Source organism: Erithacus rubecula (genome assembly GCF_903797595.1).
Source record: "Erithacus rubecula genome assembly, chromosome: 2".
Taxonomy (NCBI): domain Eukaryota; kingdom Metazoa; phylum Chordata; class Aves; order Passeriformes; family Muscicapidae; genus Erithacus; species Erithacus rubecula.
This window is the reverse complement of record NC_136685.1, coordinates 73,168,853-73,196,637: the sequence shown is the minus strand read 5'-3', so window position 1 is coordinate 73,196,637 and position 27,785 is coordinate 73,168,853. Positions and strand designations below refer to the sequence as shown.

General features: G+C 35.9%; 1 protein-coding gene across 12 annotated transcripts in view; it reads left to right on the top strand.

Annotated features, from left to right (window-relative positions):
* QKI (QKI, KH domain containing RNA binding) overlaps positions 1–27,785 on the top strand; it is a 151,601-nt gene that overhangs the window by 66,817 nt on the left and 56,999 nt on the right. For 7 of the 12 annotated variants that reach the window (XR_013777820.1, XM_079333477.1, XM_079333476.1 and 4 more), the window contains exon 4: positions 17,746–17,796. The exons of the other annotated variants lie outside the window; for them this stretch is intronic. Coding sequence is in view for 6 of the 7 variants with exons in the window: in XM_079333477.1 (XP_079189603.1) it covers positions 17,746–17,796 (51 nt within the window). In the remaining variant the exon portion in view is untranslated. The remainder of the gene's footprint in view (positions 1–17,745; positions 17,797–27,785) is intronic. 12 annotated transcript variants of the gene reach the window in all.

The window sequence follows — 27,785 nt, the reverse complement described above, 5'->3', positions numbered from 1 at the left end:
ATTGATCTTGTGTTATGGGAATAAATCGCTTGGCTGAGGCTGCTGCCTTCAGCACATGCCTCTGTACAAAACCATGCCAGTGGTGTTTGACAATCACATGTGCCTGTGTTGGCAAAAGGTGGCTTAGAATGGCAATTTAGAAAAATTTTGTAACTAGTTGCAAAGGTGGAGGTTTGATTCTTTGTCAGTATCTTTAGGAATATTAGGGGAAAAATACTTTAAATGACTGGGGACAGAGACATGTGAAAGTGAAATCAAGTTCATATTCATAATAAATGACTAGAATGACTGTTCTTTTATTAAAATAAATAAAAATCCCTTTTTAACCATGTTGGAGGAGTTTCTGAAGCTAGGTTAGACACCTGTTTTTACATTTAAAACTATAACTAGCAGAATCCCATGTCGACTTCCATCCTTAAGGATGCTGTTTATTGAAGTTGACCTCTAGATATGGAAAATGACTGAGACAGTGTGGAGCACTTCAGCATATTTGCGATGCTGGGTTCTGCTTTGTTAATTTCTGTTGCAAATCAAAGCTGCAGGTAGTTGACTGCTGCATTCATTTGCATTTCCATCAAATTCTGTGACTGTCCATTAAAAAACATTGAATGAACAGGCTCCTTAGGTAAGACTGAGACGTGGCTTATACAGTGTTGTCCTGAATCTAGTGCATTCAGGTTAGAAACTCGGAACAGCAAGTTACTTAAGGCATTCAGAATGAAGTGTTTAAGATGCTACCCTGGGAACAACAAACTTCAGCATCTTCTATAGTGTCAATTCCTCTGAACACACATTTTCATAAGCATGTATGTCTTGATTAAGTTTGAGTTCTCGAACTGATCAAGCTTCAGAGATTTTTTCATGCTTAATTTTTGGCTACTGCAATAAATGCCCTTTTATTTTTAAACTAGCTGTAAACAAGTACAAATGTAAGCTTATATATTCACTGTATCACAGCATTAAAATGTTTTTAGAATATACTTGATGGTTGATATTCCTTTACCTTCCTAGAGGTTCATTGTAAAACATAAGGTGTGCTGAAAACATTTTTGATTGCTTGTAAGCTAATATTTTTATTTTTTTCAATAGTGAGTACTTTAGAAAATGGGTTTTTGTGTTCCAATTTCAAATCCTTTATTTCATTTGTAACTAGCTGTTTTGAATACAGAGGGAATTGTAAAGCTGAATTTTATTATTATTTTTTTTTATTATTAAAGAATTGTGAAAGCATGGCTCTTTTTTCCCCTTACCACAGACAAATCAGAGGTCTCTCAAGTTATATCCCTGGTAATATTTGAGCCAGTGACCCTTTCAAGAGTTTGCACTAGTAGCTAATAGCATAGGCAAAAAAATCACAAAAATAAGTCCTCTTACCAAGTTAATGATTTAATTATATAATTAAATGCTAAAGATTAGTGAATTTTTAATTCTTTTCAATAGAGTCTTTACTAGATAGTGATGATGGTAATACATGTTATTTCTTACTGACAGCAGACCCCTTTTAAGCCTGTTAATAGGGGTTTTGTTTCCAGAGTTTCTGGAGTATTTTCTTGGAAATCTTACCCTCATATGTCTTTTCTTTAAGTAAAAAATGTTCAGTTCATGATGACAGTAGTGAAGAACGCTGGCACAACTTAGCATAGTTATGTATGGGAATGCAAATTTTACAAGAGAACATTTTTCTGAAGTTTTATATACGATTTGACAAACACTTCTTATTTGAAGTAATTTATTTCAAGAGTATTTTCATAGCAGCCAGGGGAATGCTCTTACTTTCAAGAGTAGAATGGTTTTATTTTGAAGGGAAAAAAAAAATTAGGTGCCTGAGGACCTTAAAATTATTACAAGGCAATATTAGTCTTTCAGAAAAAATTACTGATATGTATCTGATGCAATGCATCTTTTGGATAGTTTATTTCATACATACTTTTGCTCTGTATTGGCTACATACCAAATATATACAGTGTATATTGGATATATTTCTACATGAGCTCAATACAATTTGCAGATTCTAACTCTGCTAAGAAATGGGTTTTCCTATGTAGTGTGGAAAGTAGCTGAAGCCTTTGGCTATGATTAACTTTGCTATCAAAAATTCATTATATATCATTTTGTTCTCAGGGCAGTTAAAATGGTTATTGAGCTAATTAAATATGGAAATAACTGACTTTAACAAAATACTTATTTTTAATGCCATTAAGTACATATTACAATGGAAACTGTAGACTGTTAGAAGTGTAATCAAAGCCCTGCTAGTTGAAATCAGCTTGTATTATACTTTCCTTCTATTTGTTTTTCTGTCAGTTCCCTGTGAGGAAAAAAAACCCTTATAAGCAAGAAGTGAGTGAATCTAGATTATTTCGAAATGGGAGAAAAGTAGCATGAAGTGTAGAGGAAAAAAGTATATCAAGGGAATCCTGAATCATTGCCTGAACATCTGTGTATAAACAAGTCTAGTTTATAAATTAAAATGCTCTGTCTGTTGAACGGGAATTGGCTCATCCTGTAGCATGGAAAAAGTTCTCTTTCTGCAGAATTGCTCCTAAGCTTTTGTGAGGTGGGAAGCACAGAGAGTGTTAATTGTGTTCTGAAAGGCTGACCAGGTTTCAGCTCACAGCAGTTTGTATCTGGCATTTGAATAGAAGTTTTGAAAGGCTTGGGAGACTCTGCATACAGAATTGTTTTGAGAGGCTGACGAAATTGTCTGCAAACATCCATCTGCATTTTACTTTGCCTAGCAAAGTAGTGAAGCAAGGTTTAAATAATGAAAATGTACTGCAACCTGAAACTATTTTCTTGCTAACATTTCTAACTTTCTTAAGATTTAATGCTGTGATAGTCTTGCTTACCAGAAATAATTTGTATTCAGGTTTGTGATTTCAGTGTGTTTGTTTAGTATTATGCAACTGTGCTTGCAATTCTGTGTGGGAAAGGCCATACTTAGTTTGAGGCTTGAGGGAATTTTCTTGTGCCTGCATGAAGATTGAGTCTGCTTAAATGTGGGAATGGAGTTAGGGCTGCTTGTTTCAGGGGGAAAGCAGCATGCCTGTGTGATTCCTGAGTAGCTGTCGGTTCCTGGCAGTTATTAGTTCTCTTAATTTTTTAGGTGGCTTCTTTAGGCAGGCAGAATACAGGCAGGTGGTTGTTTACCATAGTGGATATGGCTCCTCAGGGTCTTATTTAGCAATTTTATTGAGACTGATAGGAAGGCTCTTTAGCATGGAGTAAAGAGTGAGCACAAAATAAGATACCACTATTGCTGAAACCAAATACTTAAATTGCTAATTGAATATTTAGAAGCTAGAGATATTTGACTTCATGCTATTTTATTGTTTTCCAAATAGAGACAAGTGATCTGTTTCATTGCAGCAAGGTACTGGATTTCTTGCCAACCATAAAACAAAGTGTAATTCCTAAAACAAGTGATCAGTTTGCCATTTAAACTTGTTTATAGATGGTGACTTTCCTTAGGGTTTTGGCTTAGTATTAGCCTTTGCCATGCCTTGACTTGGATTGAAATGGATCTTGTTAATCATAAGCTACCCTTCTGCTATGTATGTACCATACATTAAGCATATGAATGAAATTCGGGTGGCTGTGTAGATGTTAGTAAGGATGTGACAGTATCCTCACTTTAGAGTTTATCCAGCTATAGTTGCAATATTTTATTGTTTGTCTTTATACTTTTAAGGTAGAGGGAGGCATTTATTGACAGATGGTTGCACATTTTTTGTTAACCTTTCATCAGAGTAATTAGCAGCTTCTGTCTTTTATTTCTTACAGTTTTTCACATCTTTTTGGGCAGTAAATGGGGAGTGCTTTGATAAATACAGGACTCACTGAAGTGCATGTACACTGAATATATCCTTAAAAATTTGCTTGCAACTCAAAACAGTTTTGTTTAAAGTGTGTGCATGGAAAGATGAAAGCTTATTTAAATGTTTGGTAAAGCCAAGTACACAAATCTGTTTTTCTGTTAGAGAGAACTTGTTACTCTTAGAGGAGTAGAACATTCCAAGCAGTGCTTGGAGACTGTTTAACTTAGTAGAATGTGATATTCTGTGTAAATTATTTGATTTAAGTGCCACAATCTTGCCATGGAACAAACACAACACACAATATTTATACTTTCTTGATGCATTTGTTGATGTTAGTGATTCTTGAATATAATTTGACCCATAACTGAATTCAGCACTATATTCCTACATGACAAACAAAATCTTGTCCTAACCATAATAACTTGAAATGAAGAAGACATTAGACTGGTGTTAGGTGTTGAAAGATCTGCAAAGCAATGACTGCATTCAGGCAGTAGCTTACATGGGCCTGGCAGAATGGTTTAACTGGCAGCTGAAGGAACAGGAAAACTCTGGCCGTAGGAAAAAAGTCGAAATATCAAATTATTGGTTGGTTTCATAAGAAAGTGTTACAGAATTATGTACAAAATTTGATAAGAATGGATGGAATCAGTACAGGGAGATGTCTAGTCAGTATAAAAATGTCAAGAATTTGACACATGGTGCTGGGAAACACCAGGACATTTTGATGTATGAAAGACTGAAGTTTGTGGGGAGTGTAACTGTGGAAAGTAACCCAAAATCATTTATGGTACAGTTGCATTTTCACAGCAGAAGCTACAGATTTTTTTTTTTTTTTTTTTCTTACTGAGTCTAATGTAGAGTCATAGAATATACTGAGTTGGAAAGGACCTTTCAGGATCATTGAGTCCAGCCCCTGGCCTTGCACTGGACACCCCAAGAATCACACCATGTGGCCAGGAATATTGTCCAAATGCTTCCTGAACTCTGTCAGGCTTGATGCTGTGACCCCTTCCCTAGGAAGCCCGAGTCTCCCTCCTTTCCTCTCTTGTTTCCTTCCACCCTCCTTCCTAATGTTTCTGCTACTTTAAACCTAGGTGACCTTTTCTGAGTTTTTTCTCCTTCCCTCTTTCATTTCTTTCTCCCTTTTTTCATAAATTATATTAATTTTCCTTGATTTTACATAAGGTTGCTCTTAGTTCTCTCTAGAAATCTTCTCTCTTTTTTTCTATTTTTGTCCTCGAGTACCTCCTTCTCATTGGTCATGGGCTTTATAAATTATTGTAATAAAATAAAGGCTAAATTCTATGGTGCTTCATTTATTCTCTGCAAATACAATTAGATGGTATGAAAGTGCACTAAAATGGGTTTTGGTTTCTAGCAACACTTTATGTATTTGCATTATGGTAGCAAATGGTATAAACACTGGTGTTTAAAAACAAGAGTTGTAATTGGGGAATCTGAGTAATGCAGGCAAGGAAGATTACACCAGGCAGAAGGAAATAATGACACGCTGCTCATGCTACTAACTAACAGTTTAAATTATTTAGCATGCATGAGACTGTCTGAATGGGAAGAAAAAAATCCAACAGCAAAAATATATGAAGAAAATGATTTCCTCAGAGTGAGGGTGATATTGCAAATTCACCAGTTTGCTTGCCTTGAAGTTACTGGAATGTGAACTCTGAGTGCAGTAGCTTTTGAAGAGGTGTGGAGAGAAGATAGCAAAGTTGCTCTCACTCTTTTTTGATTCCTGACACAACTAAAAATAGGTGATGTAATTATGAACTAAGGTGTCCTTTCTTTTATGCTTCATTTTTCCAAGTGTGCTAGTGGTATTTTTGCATGAACAAATGGAAAGGGATTTTTCTTCAAGAGAGAAGAACAGCCTGTTGATTGAGTGCCTTTATCTGGCATGTGGGCAGTGAGTGCATATAACTTAAATGTTTGGATGCAAATACTTCTGTAAATTGTTATACTTTTTTTTTTTTTTTTTTTTTTCTGGCTGGTAAATCTGATGTGTTACTTTCTTCCTAATCTTTCTGTAGTGTTCTGTGATCACGTGCTGTGGCACAAGGTTGATATGATTATTTCCAGTGAGGTCTGAGTTTCATGGAGGTTTTTTTTTTAAATCGTTTTATTCTATATTGATTTGATATTGGTATTGTGGTGATTTCTTTGTTAGGTTTTTTTTAGACACTGTGATACTGAAGCAGTGACAGCACTGGGTCCATTCTGTGGTAAAATTGCTGTGAGCTTTAGCAATGGCAAGTCTCTCTTGAATATGAAAGAAATAGTTTTCTTAAAGATGGGATCCATAACATATTTAATAACAGCTCTGCTACTGCTTGTGGACTCTTGGGAACATTTTATAAATGTTTATCTGGACTGTTCAGTCCTGCAGCCACACACCTGACTGTTTTAATTGATCCACCTAAAGGAATCATTTCAGAGACACTTAAGATTCTGAGCTGTTGATTTCAAATGTTCCCATATTTACAATCATATGTATTAAAGGGAACTTAATTTTTAAGCTATTGGGGGTCTTGGCAGATATTTTAACTGGCTTGCCAAACTTGTAAAATACACTATTACTGATACATAGTTTCAAGAACTAAAAGCTAGTAGTTGACAAATTTTAGATTTAAAATTAAATTTTAGACAGCGAAATAGAGGTTTTTCTGTGTTGATAAAGTATGTTGTATTCAGTTTCCATCTAGTAAATGATCCATAAATTACCAAGCAGTCTTTGAGGTGGCTGTGAGATACTCCTATGTTTCAGGCTGACAATGCTGGAATTGAAAGTCCATTTAAATTTTGACTGACAAAACCACCTAGAATTTAAATCTGTTAGCTCACATTGACTCACACCAGCATGAATCTGAAAAGGTCTTAAGATAAGCTGTATTACAAACCAAAATAAGTGATAAATTTTAAAGTTACGTGGTTAGAAATACTGAAGTTAGTCTGGAAATTAGTATGCAGTGAGGACACAAGGATACTGCAAATACCGAAATTGGTTTTTGCAGCCTGAGTAGTGGAATTTTTCGGTATCTAGCCTTTTAAATGATATGTGCCATTTAGCTTGAAATGTACCTTTCTGGAATAGCTCATTTGGTAGTAAAATTAACCCTCCTTAAAAACAAAACAAAACAAACAAAAAAAACCAAAAAAACACCCCCAACCAATAAAACCCACAAAAACAAACAAACAAACAAAAAACCCCCAAAAAATCCACATCCAAGAAAAATCAGATTTTGCCTTGTCATCTATATACTCCTGCAGAAACATTTTGCAGAGGAAAACACATTTACTATTGATTGTGTGTTTCGGCTCTCTTACATAAGTCTGATTTTGGTTATTGCAGGCTTCAGACCTCTTACTTGCAGTCACATATATGGTTCATGACTTGCACTAGAGGAATCTACCAGGTAGAATAAGGTGTAATGATTTTAAGTAGGTCACACTTGGTACATTACTTGTGTTCCTGTTAAACTCAGTTGCAACTAGCTGTTTCTAAAGTCGGAGTATTACATGTTGCAAATTTGGCTGGACAATGCTGTATCACCAATCTTACCAGAAGCAGAAATTGGCAGGTATGTGGCATTTTCAGTATGTTTTATGGATCCTGGTATTTCACAGGAGTAGATACAGGATTTTCCCAGTGTCTTCTTGGAGAAACGTAATAGATAAGGGAGTGTTTTCAGGGGCACTACTGGGAGGGAATTATCCAGATTTCCCTGTCAGCTGTATCATTTTTTGTGTTAGGCTGTAGTGGGTAGGAGTTGAAGTACACAGGTTATGTTTGCTGCTCAAATAGTTGTTTATAGTGACCCTTAGGGAAGAAGCAACAGAAAGAATATAAACATTGCATGGGCAGCAACAGCAAGCTGACAGGCACTGAGTTTTACCTTATTGGCTGGTTAAATAAGGCTCGTGTATTGGAAGGGGAGGGAAAGAGAAAATCACGTTGAGTATTTAAAGGGAGGGGAAAAAACACAAAAAGAAAAAGGAAATTGAAGACCCACAGAATTTACAATAATTTGTCTCATGCATACTCATCTGTTAGCTCATAAATGTCAGTTGTTGTAAAAAGCCACTCCAGGTTTTTCTTGGAACTGGTTTTGCAGAATGTTTTGGGGCCTACAACTGGGCTGCAGAGCTAAACTGATTTTTTCAGGTTTTTAAACAGACCTCTGCATCAGGCATCTCTTGTAATTTTTGCTGCTCTCCTGACCTTCAAAAAGGATCTGTGCCCCTGTGAGAGACATCTTGAAGGGTGGTTGGTGACCATGGAATCATCTAGGAAAACATTTTATTTACTTCAGTTACCTAGCTTGAAAGCTCAGCCTGAGGAAAGAACTGTTTCAGCTTCCCATGTTAGTGTACATTTCTGCACAGCTGAGTCACTGAACACATGGGCTTGCTTTTAGGAATCTTGTTTTCTCCCTCCTGTTAGCTTGGAGGTGACTTTGTGATATTGTAAAGAAACAACTGGCCAACCCCTGCCCCCATCTCATTTCATTCTTTTGTTTTAGAGTTTTGAAAGAGCAAGTTTTCAAACTGTCAGTGGCTGTCTGTAGCTGTGGGTAAGAATCTTTTATAGTCCAGTCCATACAGTTTTGCAGTAGTTGCTGTTTTCTGATGTTCTCAGAGCTGCTGCCAAATGTCCTTTCCCTCCATTTTAACCAGTGGTTAGTGGTTAAAGCTGTGGAATGCACAAAGAACCAAGACCCTATATGTGGTGTTGATGCATGGGAAGTTCCAGGTCTGTATTTCTAATAGAAAGACTCTGTGGCCCTTCATGGGAGAAAAAGAACAGGTGTCAGAATGGCTGTTCCTGCCATATAACTATACTAACCACATCATTTCATAGTGACTTCCTTTATGTGAGCGTATGTGTAAGATACAATGAAAAAATAATTGATAATAATTCAGGATCGATTTTCTATACAGGATCAAAAAATAGTGATATTCACAATTCAGTGATTTTAGCTGTGCCATTTATTGTTAACACATTTGTCATTAAATATATAAGCAAATGAGTTTTGGCTAATTTGATGATGCAGGGAGTTTCGATGTTGTAGGGAAAATGCCCAAAGAAGATGATACTTAGTTTCAACTTAGTTAACCACTATCATGAATGTATTAAAGTAATTGCAAGATCGATTTCGCTCCCTGATGAGCAGTGTTCTGAGTAATGTGCTCTCCCTGTGCTTCTAAAACACTGATAAATGCAATCTGTTGGAATGTTTTTAAGACAATAGCTATTTAATGAATAGCTTGTGTGTACAGGAGGAAAGAATAAGCTTGATTGCTTACAATCTGACATTTGAAAAAGCATTTTTTTAGATCTCTCGTATTTGCATATCTAATTGCTATGTAATCAAAACTAAGTGAACTGTAGCTGCTTGAAACTAAAAAATGAAAGGCAATCATCTCTAAAGGGGGAGATATCCCACTCATATGCAAGCCTGTCTGAATATTAGAATTATATTCTTCTTGTGTTTAATTATAGGTGTCTGACTGAGCAGTAAATTTATGCCTGTGTATTAAAGGAGCGAATGTGACCCTGAAACATCAGCTTTCCTTTGTTGAAGCAAAGCATTCGTTGAGAGAACTTAACAGTGTTGTGTATTTTGGTGATAAGGGATTGTGCCAGAGTAGCTGTTAATTACCTGCTTTGTTTGATATGGAAAGTAGTGGTTCCACACTTTTCTTCCCACCAGTGACAGTACTCAATTAAAACTTGTATTAAACAGTGATAATGCTCTCGTTTATCTGGTGGAGAAGACGTGAGGTGAAGAAAATTAACAGGATATTTCCATCTGTTTGACGATGGCTTTGTTTTTTGTATAAACCTAGTGACAGTAAAGACAAAAAGACAATTGTCTTTTTTGGAGTAGTAGTGTATGGTGAGCTTTGGTTATTTTATAGATTTTTAAAATCTTTGTGACTCTTGAATCCTGCTGTTTAATAGCAGTGGCTGTAGTGGAAGCAGAAAAAGACAAAACCTCAGCTGCAGTGTTAAGAGTTGCAGATTTGAACGATGCTGGCTCTCTTACTCCTTCTCATTCCTCTGCGTGAAGCATCTTTTGCCACTGGTCATTATTGCAATGGTTTTTGAAAATCTATTGAAAATCATGACATGACAACCTGCATATCTTACATGGCAGATTTTTTTTTTTTATTAAAGTTTTTGACTGAGTTTTTCTATTCCAAGTATGTGAAGCATGTTTCGTAATGCAGTCTGAGATGGACTTCTCTAAGTAGCAGCTATTTTTTGCATATCTGAACAGAGTTTATACAAACAATATCAGTAGGCAGTAAGAAAGGGTATAAAATTGTTATAGTAATACTTAAATGTTATTTATTTTTTTCATCCAGAGAAATTAAGGAATGAGTTGGTTGCTTTCCTTATGAAATTTGGAAAGTCTGTGTTCAGCAAGCTTGAACAGCTTTATTCTGGAGTGAAAGCTGAATGTTTGATGCTAGACTAATTTGGCCAAAAATGTGAAACAGTAAGTGAAAAGGAGTAATTACTGTAGCAGCTTTAAAGCCTGTACACGAAATTCTTTTGAGGAGCTCAGTGGATACGGCAGTGCATGGTAATTCAAGTAGAACTTCAGAGCTTCAACTGTTAGGTGAATAGAGGTCACATGCAGAGTGAGAGTGGTTGCCTGCAGTAATTAGGCACAATTAATAAAGTTTGCTCAGAAGGCATATTGCGCATACTGAAGAGTTAGCAGTAATGACTGGTCTGAGAGATAACCATACACAAACAAACACAAAAATCATTACAGATAAAACAGTTCCTTAAAAGAATTTGTGAGGTGTGGAAACTTGAAAGATTTTCTTGTTTTGTTGAAAACGTCAACAGAGTGTCATTGTTAAAGAACAGATAGCTGGGTTTCATTTTTTAGTGGAACATTGTAATATCACAGGATGCAAGCAAAGTCCTGTGAAAAAATCAGGCTTACGAAAAAAAGAAACTTGTAACTGTGTGAATTGATCGTGGTTTACAAAAAGAACACTAGAAAGCCCATCTTAGATCTTAACTGGCGTGTTTTTTAGCCAGTCTGCTTTTTTAAAGTAAATGTTCTTCTGGGCATATTAACTGATAAATTTCATTAAATTTTTGTATTTAGCAATAAGTTGCTACGTGATTACTCGTTACGTTTTCTGCAGGTAATTCATAAAGTCAATAAATGTAGATTTGTTCTTACTCACCACACAATTGCCCTTTCATGCCAAGTAAACAGTGATAAGCGTTAAATAAGAACTAGATAAGGTGTTTTATGATCTGGCATTTTGAAGTGCTGTTATCTCTGTTTCTTTAATAGTTTTTTCCAGTTTTCTTTTTTCTGCACTGTAGAAAAAGCCCATGGAGTTTTAGTTTGATGTGCATTCAGATTAGTAGATTTAGACCACAGACAGTTTGTGTAATCCCAAAGCCACTCTGTTAAGGCTTACTCAGACCATCATTCATTCAGTATAAATTCCCAGCCTCAAATGAAGTCAATGAGTGTGTTCTTCCAAAATGAACAGTCTTAAATGGACATACTGCACATTTTGTTCCCGGTTAAGAAAATGTAGCAAGGCTCTCACAGTTTTCTGCTTAAATTGTTCTGATTACGTTTCATTGACTTCGCAAATTTTTTGGAAAAAAAAATTGTTGGTGCTTTTTGAGTATTTTCTTTGTTATGTAGTTCAGTTACAATTTGAGGAAATCTTTCTTGTATTCACTTTTAGAGAGGTTTATTTCCGCATATAAAATTTTTAAACAATGTTGTAGCATCCAATTTTGCATAAGTATTAATTTGCTTTATTTTCATGTAATTTCTGTGTGCACATCTTCTTGAAGAGAGGAAAAATTCTGTGTTAAGACGTGTAACAGACTGAAACTTTATAATTGCCTTTCCTGGACCACAAGCATGCATTTCCTTTATATTCTTTACTATTCTTGTACGACTTGCAGCTTCTTGAGAGGAGTTGCTGTGTGTCTGGTTGTGCTCCAGAGTGAAGTTCCTAAGTCTAAGACTGAATGGGAATTCTCTTTTCTAGTCTAAGATTTTGGGAGTTTTTTCCCATTGGAGAAATCCCAGCTACAATGCACAAACATGGCAGTTTTCTGCACTCACCCCATGGACAATTTTTCACAAATTCCACTAAAAAGTTGGACAAAAATAATTCTGTTAACTTATACACTTGGTCAAATAGGAAAAGCTCGCTATCTCGGTAACTCTGGGAAAAGAGTTTAACTTTCTTCTACCACTAGAAAAATCTAGAAGCTGAGAGCTTGTTGCTCTCCATATAGTCATCCAGAACACCACTTTTAAACATCCTGTTGACAGGGTTTATGTACCACTGAGGAAAATTCAGACCCTTATCTCTCCCTATAATCTGAGTTGATGGTACTTGTCATTTGAAATATATATACACCTGCTAAACATGCTTTTTTCTTTCTGATGAAAACAGTCCTGCTGAAAGCATGTCGTAAAACTTGGTTTTATTGCAGAGGCACACAATGAATCATAATTTCCTGCAGGCTCAGATCCTGCCTATGTAGGATCAACAGCTAAAAACTGAAAATGTGAATGATACTTTATTTATGGTTTGGATCTGTAGACTGTGTCTCACATTAGTACTTCCAGTTTTTGGCTGCATAACAATGATAAGTATTCTTTCTAGTGAGGTCACACTGAGCACAACTCCCTAAGATTTTTAAAAAGTAGATAGCAATGATATTGATGTTCTTTATCCCTCCTGTCCATTTTTTTTGAGCCATTTGGGCAGTTGAGAATGAGGCTAAGGTGTAAAATTGCAAAATTTACTGTGAAAGAAAGTAAGGAGAATTTATCAGTTAGCCCTTGGTATATCTGTGCCTCAAAGCTAAGAATTTTCTTTAAATCAGATTTTGAGTGGTAGAGATTTCTCTGCGAGAAAATGTAAAGAATCCATCTAGAAACAAACTTTAATTCCATGTATTAGCAAAGTCAAGTTATGATGACCTTGGATACACTCTAAACCAATTTTTAATGATTACTGTCAGAGCAGTTATTTTTCTATTGAGAAGTAATGGCCTATGGTATATTGAAGGCCAGATTAAATCATCCTGACTATTCTTTCTGGTCAAAGTCTCTAAAATTGGGAAAAAATTACTTTGAGTTAAGCTGAAGTATAAAAAGAAGCATAATGGGTAAGATGTATAGAATAAAATTTCAATGTTGTAAAACCATCTACTTCATCAAAAACTTCTGTTATACCTATACATATGTATATACAGTGTGTTTGTGAGTGTGCATCTATACTGCTGAAGCAGACAACAATTCTATAATCAAATTGCATTTATGTGTTTGGGGTTTTTTCCCCTGTGTCTGGTTTTGTGGACTTCGTATATTCCTATATGCTAAAATTAAAACAGCTTATCGGTAAAGATCAAGCTAAAATTTTAGCACTCCAGTATTGTTTCTCTACATCTCATCTCAGACATGTGACACTTTGACTTTGCTTTTAATCTGGTCATACTGAGTGACATGTCTGAAATAGCCAATCATCATTAATACGGAACATTCAGCAACAAGTCTTAATGACTAGAGTAGTGGGGGTTTTTTTTGTATGTCTTGTTACTGGCCTTACATTGGGAAAACTGAAAAACTAAATTTATTTTAAACAGGCAGGGGTTTTGGAGATTTTTTTGCTTGTGTCATGCTCACCTGTGTGACCAATTTGAGATTCTGCAAGGGGGGTTATTAAAAAGGAAGTGAGGCAGCACAGCCAACAGGAAATGTAGCACGTTTGAGATGAACAAAATTAGGCCTGAGGGATCAGGAGGAAACTGAGAACAAGGTGTTAAGTCTGCACAAAATCTGACAATAGTTGCAAAAGGTTTTTTTTTTCCCTCATGTTTATTTATCTGTGATTTTTACAAGTACATTTTCTGAGATGATAAACAGTTTCTTGCTTTCTGCAGCTGAGATTTTTCATATGTATCAAACTAGATATTTGAATAGTCTGTTCACTCAGCTTTTCATACCAGCATTTACAGTGATTAATAGTGTTAGAGCCATGTTAGTTACTTACAGGATGAGGTGAACACTGGGACCTACAGAACTTGCAGAATGCATGGAATTCAGTGTCCTGGGACTGTGTGTGGTTGGTGACATACTACAAAAAAAACCCAAAACAACCAAAGCTTATTCCCATATGTAAGGGAAACATTAGGAACATACAAAGTGAAAAGCTCAGTGTGGAGCTTTGTACTAATAATCTCTGTACCTGGAGTTTCAGGTGTTACATGACTGTTTAGAGGTAATTTAGCTGCTCTTTGGACTCAGTGAACATCTAAAAGTGAAAACTTTCTCATTTAGTGTAATTCTTTATTTTCTTAGTGCCTTTTCTTATATAGGTATGTTATAAACCCTTTTGCATGCCTGTGTATTTGCATCTTTGTGGTATTTTTGTGTATTGTTTCATCGTCAGATTTAGGAGGTTATTTGTTGGTGTCTTCAGAGTAATGAAGTAACATCTCCTGCCTAAAATGGGGCAGTGTTTTAAAACCCTAGTAAGTATGTTATCCTGCATGTTGTATCATTTTAGAGCAAGCTATTAAAACAGTTTATAAGTATTTAAGTGCCCAAATAAAAACATCCCGTCTTGCTTTGAGACACCTCGTGGTTTTTTTAATTCCTTCTTCATCCATTGATATTTCTGTGTATTTCATGCTGTTGGTCTCCTTTAACTTTTTTAATAGATGATGGGCTGTGCTTATTTTTTCACTTTGCATATACTGCAACTGCAATGTATGCCTTCCTTGCCTTGTGAAGCTTGAGTGTTGGTGTGCTAAATAGTTGCATGTTATGTACTAAGTCAGTCAATAAAGTTTTAGTGCAGATGGTTTCCACCTTTCTGTCCTTATCACAAGAATGTGGCATCCTGCAAAAGTGGAATAAATCATATTAACTCTGCCTGCAGTGTAAGAGTTGGGGGCAGAACAGGGAAGATATGGAAGTTATACACTGTGCTTACTGAGCATGGCTTGCATTGGAAACTTCAGTTTTACTTTTGTTGAGTATTCTAGTAATTTGTTGAATAATTAAAATGAAGGAAAAAATCCTATCAAAAACTTCCACTGATGATTTTTCTAACTTAGGCAAGCACTTTTTTGTGAAGGTGTCTTTCCCTGTGAGACCATATGGTTTTGCAGCAAGAAGTTTGAGTACACGGTCTAAGCATTGTTTGTAAATTACAGCAGAAGATTAATTTCTTTCAAATTTCTGGGGAGAATAGGTTTGAAATTGATAGTTTGAGGTACTTTGTTTTTTACTTGATTTTACTTGATTACTTAGATATTTTTTTTCCCCCAAAGTCAGTCATGCACTTTTATTGCATCACATTTAAATGGGATTTAATACTTTATATGAAGTAATTGCACAGGCAGAAGAGGTATCAAGCTAAATAGTTACATATGTAGTATGTGTTGCATAGTAAAAAGGGTATTAAAAACATACTTTAAAAATAATGTAACATATTTGTTTCCTTGATATGGTTGGTAATGTTAAAGTGAATTCTATGCTATGTAAATACACTTTTCCTTAAGAAGGCATTATAATGGGTATTGAAGTCACTACAGATACCTTAGATTAGAATTTAATTTGAAGTGTTTTTACTTAAATTTGTGTCAAATTATACAGGATTGAAGAGGCTCACACACTCTTAAGCAGAGTAATGCCTGAGCTCTAATCATATTAGTAGTCCTCAGAGGACAAAATCTTCTCTCTGTTGCAAATTATGGAAGGTTTTCTGTGAGTGGTACAGCACTGTGTTTGGATTGATGTGATGGCCAGTGCCCATGAAAGGCCTTAGGACATCTGTTCCCACTGCTTCATGTGCATCCTCAGGAGTCAATTGAGTTTGTGAGTTTCCTAAATTGGCCCCTGCACAATTGTCTAAGCAGCAGGAGCAGCTCAGTGGAAGTAGCAGAGTCAGGGCTGCTATTTTCAGTGACAGCTGGTTGTTAAATAGACTCAGCCTGCAAAGTTAAACTTCACTTTCACATTCCATGATAGAGATACATCAGTGTTTCTATTAAAATTTTTTCACTTTAAATTCTAGCTTACTATGTCACCATATATTTCACCCAGAAAAGTAAGAAGTTTTTGGCGAAAATAATTATTGATGAACAGAAAGGAGAAAAAACCCTATAATTTAGTGATTTTTTTTTTCATGTCTTTGAAACAGTTATTTTGTGTGATCTTGAAATATGATTCTTTATATGCCTCTAAGTCACTTCTAAACGAAGCATCATTTTCTTAATTGTGGTTCTTTTTTTAAAGATTTTTTTCCCAATGTTTTACAGGAACATGAAATTTGTTGCTTTTTTCCTGGATTTATTTAGTTCCATTCCCTATTTATAATGTGTATGGGGCAGGAAAAAGAAACCCCTATCAAACATGCCCCCACCACTAACCAAATAACTGCAAAAACAAAATATATTTAAAAAAAAACCCCAAACACAAACCAACTGTCCCATAACCCCAAACCAAAATAACCGCTTTTGAATTATGCCATTGGGGCATTCAGTTATGTGCCAGTATAGTTTGAATTGGTGCCTGTTGCATGTTGCAACTGGAGAAATAACACTGTCTATAATTGTTGATAATAGAGAGCTGAGTTGAGTAACAGACCTGTGGTAAAGATGCTCAGGTCTTTGGCCTGTCTAATGATGGTTTAGCATTTCAGGAAGATCATATTCCATGTGTGTAATGATAAGGACCTTCAGGCAGTTCAGATTTGGCTCAAAATATTGACTACAGCCCTGTACTGGTTGAGTGTAGCTTTTCAGTGATACATAATTTATGAGAATTTTTTGTCTTATAAGTTTTCTAAGGATGTACTTTAGATACATTTTTCTTATTTTTAGGCATCATGCTTTTATTTTTCTTGATGATTGCATGTTTTTCATAGCCAGCATTTTAAATGTTTCTTTTTTAAAAAAAAAAAAAATTGACTTTTTTATATATATGAAATTACATAGTTGAAGTGTGGCTGGAAGGAATAGGAAGGGGCTTTGAACAATTTTTTTAGAATGGAAATACAAGGTGCCATTACATCTCAATACTAATGAGCCATTCCAGTTGCCATAGCAGTAATGGGCATTGGTTAAAACAAACTATACTCTTTGCTCATTTGCATCTAGTATAAATTTTATTTCACTAGTGCTATAAGATGAAATATGCTAATTTTTAGAAAATCCATTGCAGTATCTTTTCTCATAAGATAACTGCATCACTACAAGCATACACAGGAAATGTCTTAGAGACTGTGTTTGTAGTAGAAGAGGAAATCATGTTTGTTTCCCTTTTATAGCTAGCCAGTTCATGAATTTTTCACTCTTTGCCATTTGCAGAGAACTTCTAACAATTATTTGACTTACTTTCTTATTTTTAACCATAAAGAGTCCCTGAAAAGGACTTGAGTTTTCCCCAGTTGTTTATCTTTAAAATTTTAAAATGCAACCTCAGTCAAATTTTTAGGGTTTTCTCCCTTTTTTTTTAATTTAGCATGCACAATATTAAAACATAAATTTGTGTGCAAATCATGAACAGTGGAAGTGCAAGAATGCTTAACTCTGGAAAAAGGATTTTGTGGTACTCATCACTCAAATAGAGGAGAACATGAAGAAGTAGGGGTGAGGGGAAAAAAAAGTTCTTTCTTCTGTGACTTAGCTTCTGTTGATTCTTGCATTGGTTTTCATTTAGTAGGTTGTCTTATAGCTTCTTGAAATTTCAGTCTCAAGTGTAAAAAGAAGGAGTAATTTATGTCCATCACAGGGTAGAAAAACAGCCATAATTCCAACTCTTCATGCCTCTCAAACATCTTAAAGAAGCAAAATAGGGCACAAGCCCAATTTTTTTTTGCTTTTCAGGTCTCCTTTAAGAGCAGAGACAGCCATGATGCAGCAATTTTGGAGGTAGAGGCAAGTAAATGTTTTACTTCTTGTAAACATTCCAGTAAGTTTTTGCAAATCACATATTATTTGAGGAGACTGGTTGAAAAAGAACCTCAGCCTCTCACCCTTTCCTAAATTTGCTTTGTATGATTCTATGTGAGGAGCAATATATTTAAGCTTTTATTGATAATTGATAGGTTTCACATAAGTTACACGCTGTTGCAATATCCAGTTGGTGTAAAAATATCTAGCTCTAATATTAGAAAGGTTTTCATGATAATAATTGTTGAAGTTTTTTCTATTGAACTGATCTACCAAATGAAGGTTTGTTGGGTGGGTCATAGGTGAATTTCTTCTCAGAAAAATAAGAAAAGTTTTGATTGTTTCTTGTCTCCAGCCGCTGGTTCAAATGAGCCCTTAGTGTGCTCACTATGCACAGTTGAGCAGCCTCTCATGTGCTGGTAGGGAACCTGTAACCTTTCTGTGCTAGGGACATTCCTGACAGCTCACACTGAGCTCCTCCTGATGGCATCACATCATCTTAAAGGCTCTCTTAGTGGTACAGGAAAGAACTATCCATCTGCTTTGCTGATGTTTTTTTTTGGCCCTTCCTACTCCTTATTGTGAATAAAACCAGACAGTTGGCATCGCTGGGTAGGAGTACAGGATTGCACATTTGGGAAGTTTGGAAGTTCTTCTTAACTTCTGTTTTGGGAGGTGGGAACAAATGTTCTAATCCATGTTAGAGGGATATAGTGAGAACAGCAAAGAAGCTGGATTTTGTCCAGCTAATGTGAAAGAATAGTTCAGTGGGCATTAAAAAAAAATAAAAAATTGCTAGTTAATAAACTGCATGGATCCAAATTAATACCTGTTCCAGTTTGAGAAGGGAGAGGATGGGAAAAAGGAGGTGGGAGTTCAGGACCTGTTAGTTGGCAGTAAATCCTTGTCATCTCTTGGAAATGGATTTTGAAAAAAGCTGTAATGCTTGTGCTTTTCTGAAGAAGAGGAAACGTTTAGAATGAGGAAATTGACCTTTCTTCTACCTGTCTCTCGAAGATGTGAGCAAAGTCTGTAATTATTTTTGTCCTCAATTCATGTACAATGCTGTCTTATTTTCTAAGGTGGATGAAACCATTGTAAAATGTAAGAAAAGCTTCCACATAATGACCTTTTCTACCTAGTCTTACCTCCTGCAACTTTTGTAATTCAGAAGTATATTAAGTTAAACTGTAGAACTTCCATTTGATTTTTTGTGGGGGCAGATAAGCGTGCAGTCTGAAAACGTATATAATGGATATTTTAATGAAAGAAGCTTGGAACTTGTCTTTTGAAGAGCAGAAGCAGTTAGTTTTTTAATAACATTTTGCACATTTCTGAAAGTGTTCTGGAATTTGTTTAAAAGTTGCTCTTTTTAAATTAGGTAGCACATCAAGGATTTACTTTGCTTCTGTAGCTTCATACTGAAATTTCGTTTGCCTCTTTTAATCTGTCCTGTATTTCTTAATGATACTTTTCTCTGCATTAATATCTTTGGTAGCTGAGGGAATGTGTTGAAAAAAACAGAACTTGAAATTTTTCATAATAAGCCTTAATTTTGCATATTATGGTGACTTGAAATAGAGCTGTGATAATTTGGTTAGTTATAGATCTTAGTTTGCACACTCATTTTTACTCAAAATGATGCAAGTGAAGCAAATTCATTATTTAATTATTTTTTTAGAAAATTGCATTACTTTGGTGAATGATTTTGTACATTTCATCAGAATTTCTGGGATTCAAAAAGTTATTGTGAAACCAGGTGTCTTTTTTGGAAGGATGATGAGGTCTCCTAAACAGCAGTTGTAGGACTGCTAATTAAATGGGATCTTGAAGGATGCATATCTAGACATTCTCTCCTGAAACCAGTATACATGTAAATATTGTGATATTTGACTTAGAATCAAAAATACCACTAGTTTTCACTTTCTTTTGTTCTTACATAATGAGCAGGAGGTTTATTAAACATTATTTCCCAATTTAGAAAGTGGACATCATTTTCATAATTACTCCTTTACAGAAATTATTTATTTCATTAATTTCACAAGGGTTTTATTTTAAATATGTTGCACAGATACATTATAAAGAGCTGATGCTAGTGTACAATATTTAAAATGAACTAAAATTTTTGTGGTTTTCACCTCATTAAGTGTAGCAAGTGAATAGAGACTTCCAAATGAGACCTTAAGGACAGATTCATTGAAGGACCAGGGAATTCTCTGTGAAAATCAAAATCATCAGAGTAAGAGGAGTTGCAATGTTAAAGTCATGTAAGTCATATTGCTGTGTGCTGGCACCTTTTTTTTTTTTTTTTTTTTTTTTGTGTTTGTTTGGTGTGTTTAAATTTTGTTTGTTTCATTTTTTGTTTGTTTGTTTTTGTGGTTGTGTGGGGCATTTTTGTTTGACTGGTTTTGTTTAAATCACTGGATTGATGCAATCTGGGCAGTGAAGGGGCATCCTGAACATCCATCAGTTCTGTGTCCTAGGGAAGGTTTCCCTAATATGTTATAAGTGATATTCTCAAAAGCCATTTAATATCAGTGCCAAGCTGGCACTCAGCTACACATTCTTTAACTGGCATGGCTATTACTGTGTTTTAATCCAGCCTTGAGAGCAGTGGCATATGATGGAATACTCCTCATTCTGTAGTCATTATAATCAATAAAGTAGTTGCATGAAATTGGTTGTAAAGAATGTTTGGAACAATGGTCATACTTTGAGTTATCTAGGTGGTAGCTTGGTTGTGTCAAATTCCACGTAATTGTAGCAAGGATTTGAGGCAACTGCTGCAATAAATCTGTAATTACAGGCTGTGTGCAATGTTTCAGTCTTAAATACAGGGAAAACTTGTGTGCTGAGATTTTTTGAAGCAGGAGTTCTGAATTCTTTCAAGGACTCAGCTTCAGTTTCTTAGTCCATGTTTATTGTCAGCTCTGTACTCAGTGGAAAATTTCATTTTTCTTTGTATTTTTTGTAACAGAACTTCATTTATTTTAAAAATATAACTTAGTATATATAATTTGCATTAGTATCTCCTGTGAAACTGCACATTTTTAAGACGGTTCCATACCTTTATGTCTAAGTGAATTTAGAGTTTTAATCACTATGCTGTGAATCACAAGGTTTTTTCTTTGACACACCCTTGTTTAAATACATGGGACACAGTGTGCTGGTTTCTCAGGGTAAGTAACTGGGATGTAGCATTTGAAGTGGAAGGAAGCTGATTGCTTTGCAGGCCTAGCTTGGTGTGGAAACTGAATTTTCAGAATAGGTAACTTCTAATAGTAATTTATGTATAGCGGTGAGATTACATTTGACATGTGTGGCACTTACAATATCCAGCATGTCCCCTGGGCTGCCAGAGTGAGGGGCTCCCACGCTCAGTGCCTCTGGAAGTGGCTGTGTGTCCTGCCAGAGGTGTGACTGACAGAGGGAGATGTGCCTGTGCCCTCCCTGTGCTCAGCCTGCCTCTTGTGGAATGTGTCACCCAGCCAGTTCAGCCTGCTAAACAGGCAAAACCTAATCTGACAGCAGGGTTTGCTGCTGTGTTAACTGGCCCTGGAAAGCCCCAGCAAGAGCTGCTGCTGGTACAAAGAAGAGGGAAGGAGAAAGGAGTGGAGCCACTTCTCTTGTGGGAGTGAGCACTTACCCCTGCAGCTGTGTTAAATTGAAGTCTGTGGAGGAAACCCTTCTGTGCAAGTCAGAATAGTTCTGTTGTGGGATTTGAGACAGTTTCTTTCTCTGAAGTGACTGTGCAAGATTAGTGTTCTAATTATAAGCACAGACATTGTATCTAAAGTTCTCAATATTCATTGAAGCAGCCACTTATGGAACAGTTTGGTTTATATTTAGCATTCTGCTTTTTTTTATTGGAATAAGAGGTGCTTTTAATCCAAATGTACAGGGGAGCATTTAGCTGCCTAGGCACTTGAGTCTTCTTGCTAGCTTGGCACACCTAGAGGAAGCAGGTGTACATCTTTGAGGAAATTCCCTCTAAGATTCATCCCAAGAATTGAAACAAAAAAGGGAAAATAAAAATACTAGGTATTATCATGTAAGTACTTGCTAAACTATTTTCTGCTAAGGTCAGGATTCCACAAAGCATTTCAGTTTGTTTGAGAGCTGTTGTAATATGGATTACATCCCTCATTCCCACCTTCTTTTTTCCACTCTGACTCTGCCTGCTCTTGTCAAAACTCAGTTTTTGTTTAGTTACACATCCAAATCACAAAGAACCACTCTCAAGAATTGCAATATACAGATTTTGAGCTAAAACTCTGACTCTGCAACCATGTCAGCCTGGTCCTAGCAATAAAAACATCTTTGCTTTCCTGCACATGGTGTCCTTCCTGCGTTTGGCAGCATTCTTGTTGCCCACAAGTAAAATTCTGTTAGCAAAGTGTCACAGGTTAAAGTTACATACTCTATTCTTTCCCTTCCCCAACCTGTCCCCAAACCATTTTGAAAAAAAACCAGTGGTGTTGAGTGTTTGTTTCAGCTCTATTTTTTTTTTTTTCCCTTTTCTCTGAGCAAAACAGTTTCTTTATGGCTTGGGAAGTTATTTGAGTTATTTGAAGTTACTTAACTACTACCTAGATATGTTTGTTTTGAGTAATGAGTCTCTTTTTTAATTGCTTTGACTAACAGAAAAAAAACTTGAAGATCACAATGTCCTAAAATAATGCTAACAACATATTACTATAACAATAATTTTATTTTACATTACATAAACTCATTTGAGTTTATAGAAACAGTAGTAACTTCATGTTCTTAAGCCGAGGTCACATTTTTGTACATACAAAAAGTAAAAAATACAAACCTGTTACTTTTTTACTTCTTTTTTTTGGGGGAAGGGGAGGAAATAGAGAAGAACTTTCAGTTTTTATTTTCATAAATTTGGCTTCTGTGCGTAGTTTTATGCTGTATCTGAAACTTGTCTATTATATTGTGGACTAAGAGGTGGTGCTTTTTAATTTTCTCAGCACAGTGAAGTTATGTTAATGTGTTCAATGTAAGTTTCTGTTAAAAATATTCCTAGTAACATCTTTGTATACTTTAGTGCAGAGCTTTGGAGTTAGTGAAATTTCACATTTCTTACTAAGTGCTAAGCAGTCTCAGGAAAGATTGTTAATATTAGTAGTTGTGTATTATCATAAATGTTAGCAGCATGGGAAAATAGGGAAGAAAAATTCTCCCTTAAAAAGTTTACAGTTATTTTGTAACAAAAAAAACAAAGGGTTGGCGGAAATATATTGCAATTTTACAAAGTTGTCTTCAATATACTCCCTTAAGACCTTCACTAAGATTTTTGTAGAGGAACCCCTATTTATGTATCTTGTATTTTTTATCTACATGAGAGGCATGTGCAACTTCTCCTTGAGGAAATGCTAATGGCAGAATGGTCAGATTTTCAGGCAAAGGCTGAGCCACAGGACTCTGGAAGAGATAGGCAAATTGAGAGGAAGGAAGTAGAAGTGTGGATGTGTTGGCATTAAAATGCAAAATATCAGCAGCTCTTTGTTGTGGTATTTCTAAAATGTCACTTAGCTATTACAGTTTTTTTCTCCTCTTGATATTTCTTTCCCCTCCTTTTCTTTAGGAGGTCTGTAAATTCAGTTTGGAAAAAAAACCAAAACAGTCACTTATTCCCAATTATTAAAAAAAAAAAAAAAGGAAATTTCACAGATTTATGTATGAATTACTGTAGTTTTGTCACTTTGTAGGCTTTTAAAGTAAATGAGTGAAAGCTTCTGGAATTCATGTTTAGATTAAGCAGGAATAGTACCTGAAAAGAAGAGTGGGTTTATTTTGATACTTCTTGGCCCTTTCAGTTTGTTCAAGATCACTTATATGTGGAGCTGTAATAAAAGAGCAGGAGCCCAGGGGTTTGAGGATGAGTTTAGCTGTGAAATAGATCAATTTAACACAGAATTTCAGATTATTGGTGAGGGGAATATTAATACATTGGCCAGGTTTGCTGTGCAAAGCAGCAATCAAGCCAGAATAAGACAGAGGAAATAAAACATGGAATGGAGAAATAAAAAATGGCTGAAATTCGAGTAAGGACAGGTGCCACAATTAAGTGCAGCAGTTCCTGTTGATGAAAGTTACATGATAGTACTTCAAAAGAGGAAAGAAAATGTTGCAAAACATATACAATTACACTACTAGCCTAGAAGCTGATCGTGGCATCCAGTGAACACAAAAGTATAATTTATTTTATGTTTTTTAGCTTAGCCAAATGCATTTTTCCAAGTACAGCATGCTCTAAATGTAAATATCATTCCAAATTGGAGACAAGAACACTGTTTTGGGGTTGGGGTTTTAGTTTGTTGTTTGTTTGCTTAGTTTTCTCTTAGCCATTAAAATAAAAGGGCTTCTCAGAGAAATATTTGGGAGTAGTATCCTGTGTAGACTAAAAGACTGAGAGACTAATGAGCAGACAACTTTTTCCCTGTAAACACAGTTGAGGGTATAGTGATAGCAGTTTACTAATAATACAGTAAGTATTCTAAAATGTGAAATCACTGTCCCTAAGTTCCCAAATCATTGAATCAGAGGTGCCTATGATGCTTTCTACCATTAGTGTCCATTGCATAGATGAAAGTAAAAGTTTTGTATTAATGGAAAAGCTAAAATCTAGGATGATTGCCTTGAATCTGTAAATAAGGATACACCTCAGTATGCTATTTATGTTTTACTTGAACATTCATAACTGCAAAAAGCTTCCAGTGCTGAGTAGAAATACAGGAACCTAATTGCTGATGAAGTCCTTTATGATGGTTGGGCTGGTGATGCCTCTTAAGTTTTTGGGTGGAATAGAGGCATGTGTTAGCAAGGCTAGAACATGGGTGCCCTAGTCTTCTTCCTGGGTAGAAGGAAATAAAATGGTAAATTAAAACATAATACAACTGGAATACTGCCTAAATAAAATATTGAGATGTACAAAAGAATCTTAATGTACTTAAAAGAGCAAATTCATTAGTATTATATAGTAAAATATAATATCAGTGACATCTTGGTTCTGCTTCAAGAGATACCATTTCATATTCATGGAAACTGATCTATTCTAGATTTGTTTTCTATTACACATGCACACATACACACACATATATATATAATTTTAACATCCTGTTGATTATTTTAAAAATATTTGAAGTAAATTTACTTCAAACATAGTAATTTACTATGTGTGCATGGTAGATAGGTGCTGCTTGATTATAAGGTATATAAAAAAACACTTGCTTTTGCCATCTTTCTTTATCTAAGGCTGAATTGTGGAATCAACTTTATACTGATTAATAATGCTCATAAACTCAGAGGCAAATAGGTTTATGCAGAAGTGATTTTATAACAGTTGTGGATTATTTTGAAGTTAATTTCATTAGTGACTGATGATGAATGGACTTGAGTCATGAGTTAAAATACACTTACTGCCTGTATTTGCTGATTAGAGAATGCTCTGAGGAATGTGTCCACTCTCACAGATTAGGTTTTGTTGGTGGAAGCCAGCACTGAAAAATGCCTTTTGTACCTTGTGATTCAGAATATAGAGGTACTTTACTTCAAAAAGCCATCTAAAGCTAGCTCTGAACTAAGAAGACTTGCATTCAGGATTTATTGGTATTTCATTTTCTTTCAAGGGAATTTAATGTTTGTTTACTGAGTGGTCAGCATGTAAAAATATTGTGAAATGTTTCATACTGCTTATTCAGTTTTCTGTAGGGGAATAAAACCATACTTGGATTACAGTGTAACTACATCCATATAAAGTTTAATATGCCAAGATTACTGATAAAGTGTTAAAACTCTTACCTGGAGTCTGAAGTCAGAGAAATGTACAGTCTCACTCCTCTGCCTGGGTAAAGTTTGTTACTTCATAGCAATTTTAAGTATCAATATTAAAAATTGCCTCCATCTCTAACAAATATATTCAGCTATTGAGTTTATGCTGTGCATTTCATGTGCTAAATTCTCATTTATTCCCCTGTGAATACCAATGCATGCAAAACTTTTTTACTTTTATCCCACAGCAGTGAAATACTCAGTCTTAACAGGCTCTTGGGCTTTGATAGCACTCGACAATACAGCTTGTTCCACAAGCCTTATTTTACACAGGGGCACAGCTTGTGAGAAGCGTGCAGGAAGAAGTGGCTGGGGAATGCAGCTGTGTTGCTGGTTTCTCAGGGTGTTCCCGTTTCTGGCCGTGTCACTGCTGGCCAGGCAGTGACAGGAGCATCCAGCTGTGGCAGGAGCATCCAGCTGTGCCCGCAGCACCCGGGGATGTGCTCCAGAGCTGCGGCTTTGGGAACATCCAGAGCCCTGCTTGGGGCAGTGCCTGGCTGGAGATCTCCTGAGCACAAAGCCTGTGCTGAGGCTTTGAGAACAGAGAACAGAATCCTCTTGTGTCATTTAAACATTAGGTTGTTTCATGCTGCCAGATTTTTTTTTTTAATTTTTTTTTTTTAATTTTTTTTTTAGCGGTTCTTAAAAGATGCTTTAGACAATGCCCTTACACAATGTTTGACAGCTGTTGGCTACTTTAGTGTGTGCTGAAAGACACCCACTGTTTCAATCCAAAATTGTCTTGGTGTGGGGGCTTGGTGTACAATAATAATTTATAATTAAAGACTCAGTAAATAGCACTAACTTGTTTGACAATCAAAACAGCAAGTATGTGACTGTTAATTTAAGCAATTGATCAGTTGTTTCTATAGGTGAAAACTTCGATCAGAAATTCTAAATGTGGAGTAAGCTGCCATGTTTCCCTGACCAGGTGCTATTCCCTCAGCATGCTTTTGTAACCTTACTTTTTTTTTATCAGCTTTCTGCTTGTGAACTGCTGCCATTAGAAACTCAGTAGGAGTAAAAGTCTGTGTTAATTTGCCTGACTGTAACTGCACAATTAAAGCAGTTTATCAGCAGGGGTTAGGACAATCAATGTGTTCTGATGCTTCATGTTATAAAATTACTTCTGTTGTTCAAACAGATACTGTAATTAGTGCATCATTTTAAACTGGTTTTCTGCAGGGCTGGCTTGGAGTTTCGTCTGATGAAAACCTCTATTTTTGGTACTTACTAAGCACTTACTTTGTTTGCAGGCCTCATGTAAATTAACAACTGCTGTTGAAATGTTAATATCAGGACTGTATCGTTCCAATACGGGTTTGGGGATAGATGGGTCATTTTTCAGGATTTTTTCTTTATTTTTAACAAGTCAGTCTTGTCAAGGCCTAAGATTCAGTCACAAAATGGAAAGAAGAAGCCCCAGTTTACAGTTGTTACTGTAATACTGGCATTTAATACACAGATGAGCAGGTTCCTTCATTCCAGATAACAAAGATGACAGTGTGTTCTGTCCCTGGCATGTGCATAATTGGATTTCACTTGGGACAGTTTCATGAGGCATGGTGAGACAGTCTTTTAAGGGGCAGTTGTGTTAAAATATGTTCCCTCACCTTCTCCTTTTCCCCAGCTACAGCACTGACCTTGTGTTGGCACTCAGTGTAGCCCTTCATGGTTGTAAATTCCCTTGTCCAGCAGAAAATGAGGGGGGGAAGTGGGGAGGCATCTGCTGCATCAGCATGTGCTCTGAAAGGCTGGTGTGGTGCTGGGGCCAGTCCCAGTGGGAACAGTAAGGGCTGCCTGCCTGGCAAGGGCACTGAACCTTAGGAAGTTGTTACACTCTCAGGAAAGGATGCAGCAATACAACAGTAAGAGATTATCCCAGGGATTTTTGCTTCATTACGTCTGGACTTCTCATGGATATGGATCAACTGATGTGGAATTATTTGCAGACTGAGTGGTTTATTCCTTGCACAATATTACAGGAATCTTCTGTCTTCTAGATGTTTGTTTTGAACTATCTCTGCAGTAGAGAAGCCAAAAACCTAAAAATACAATTCTGTAGCTCAGGCTGGCAGAACACTTGCAAGAACGGAAGTTTCATTAAACAGCACAAGACAACTTTTGAAAGG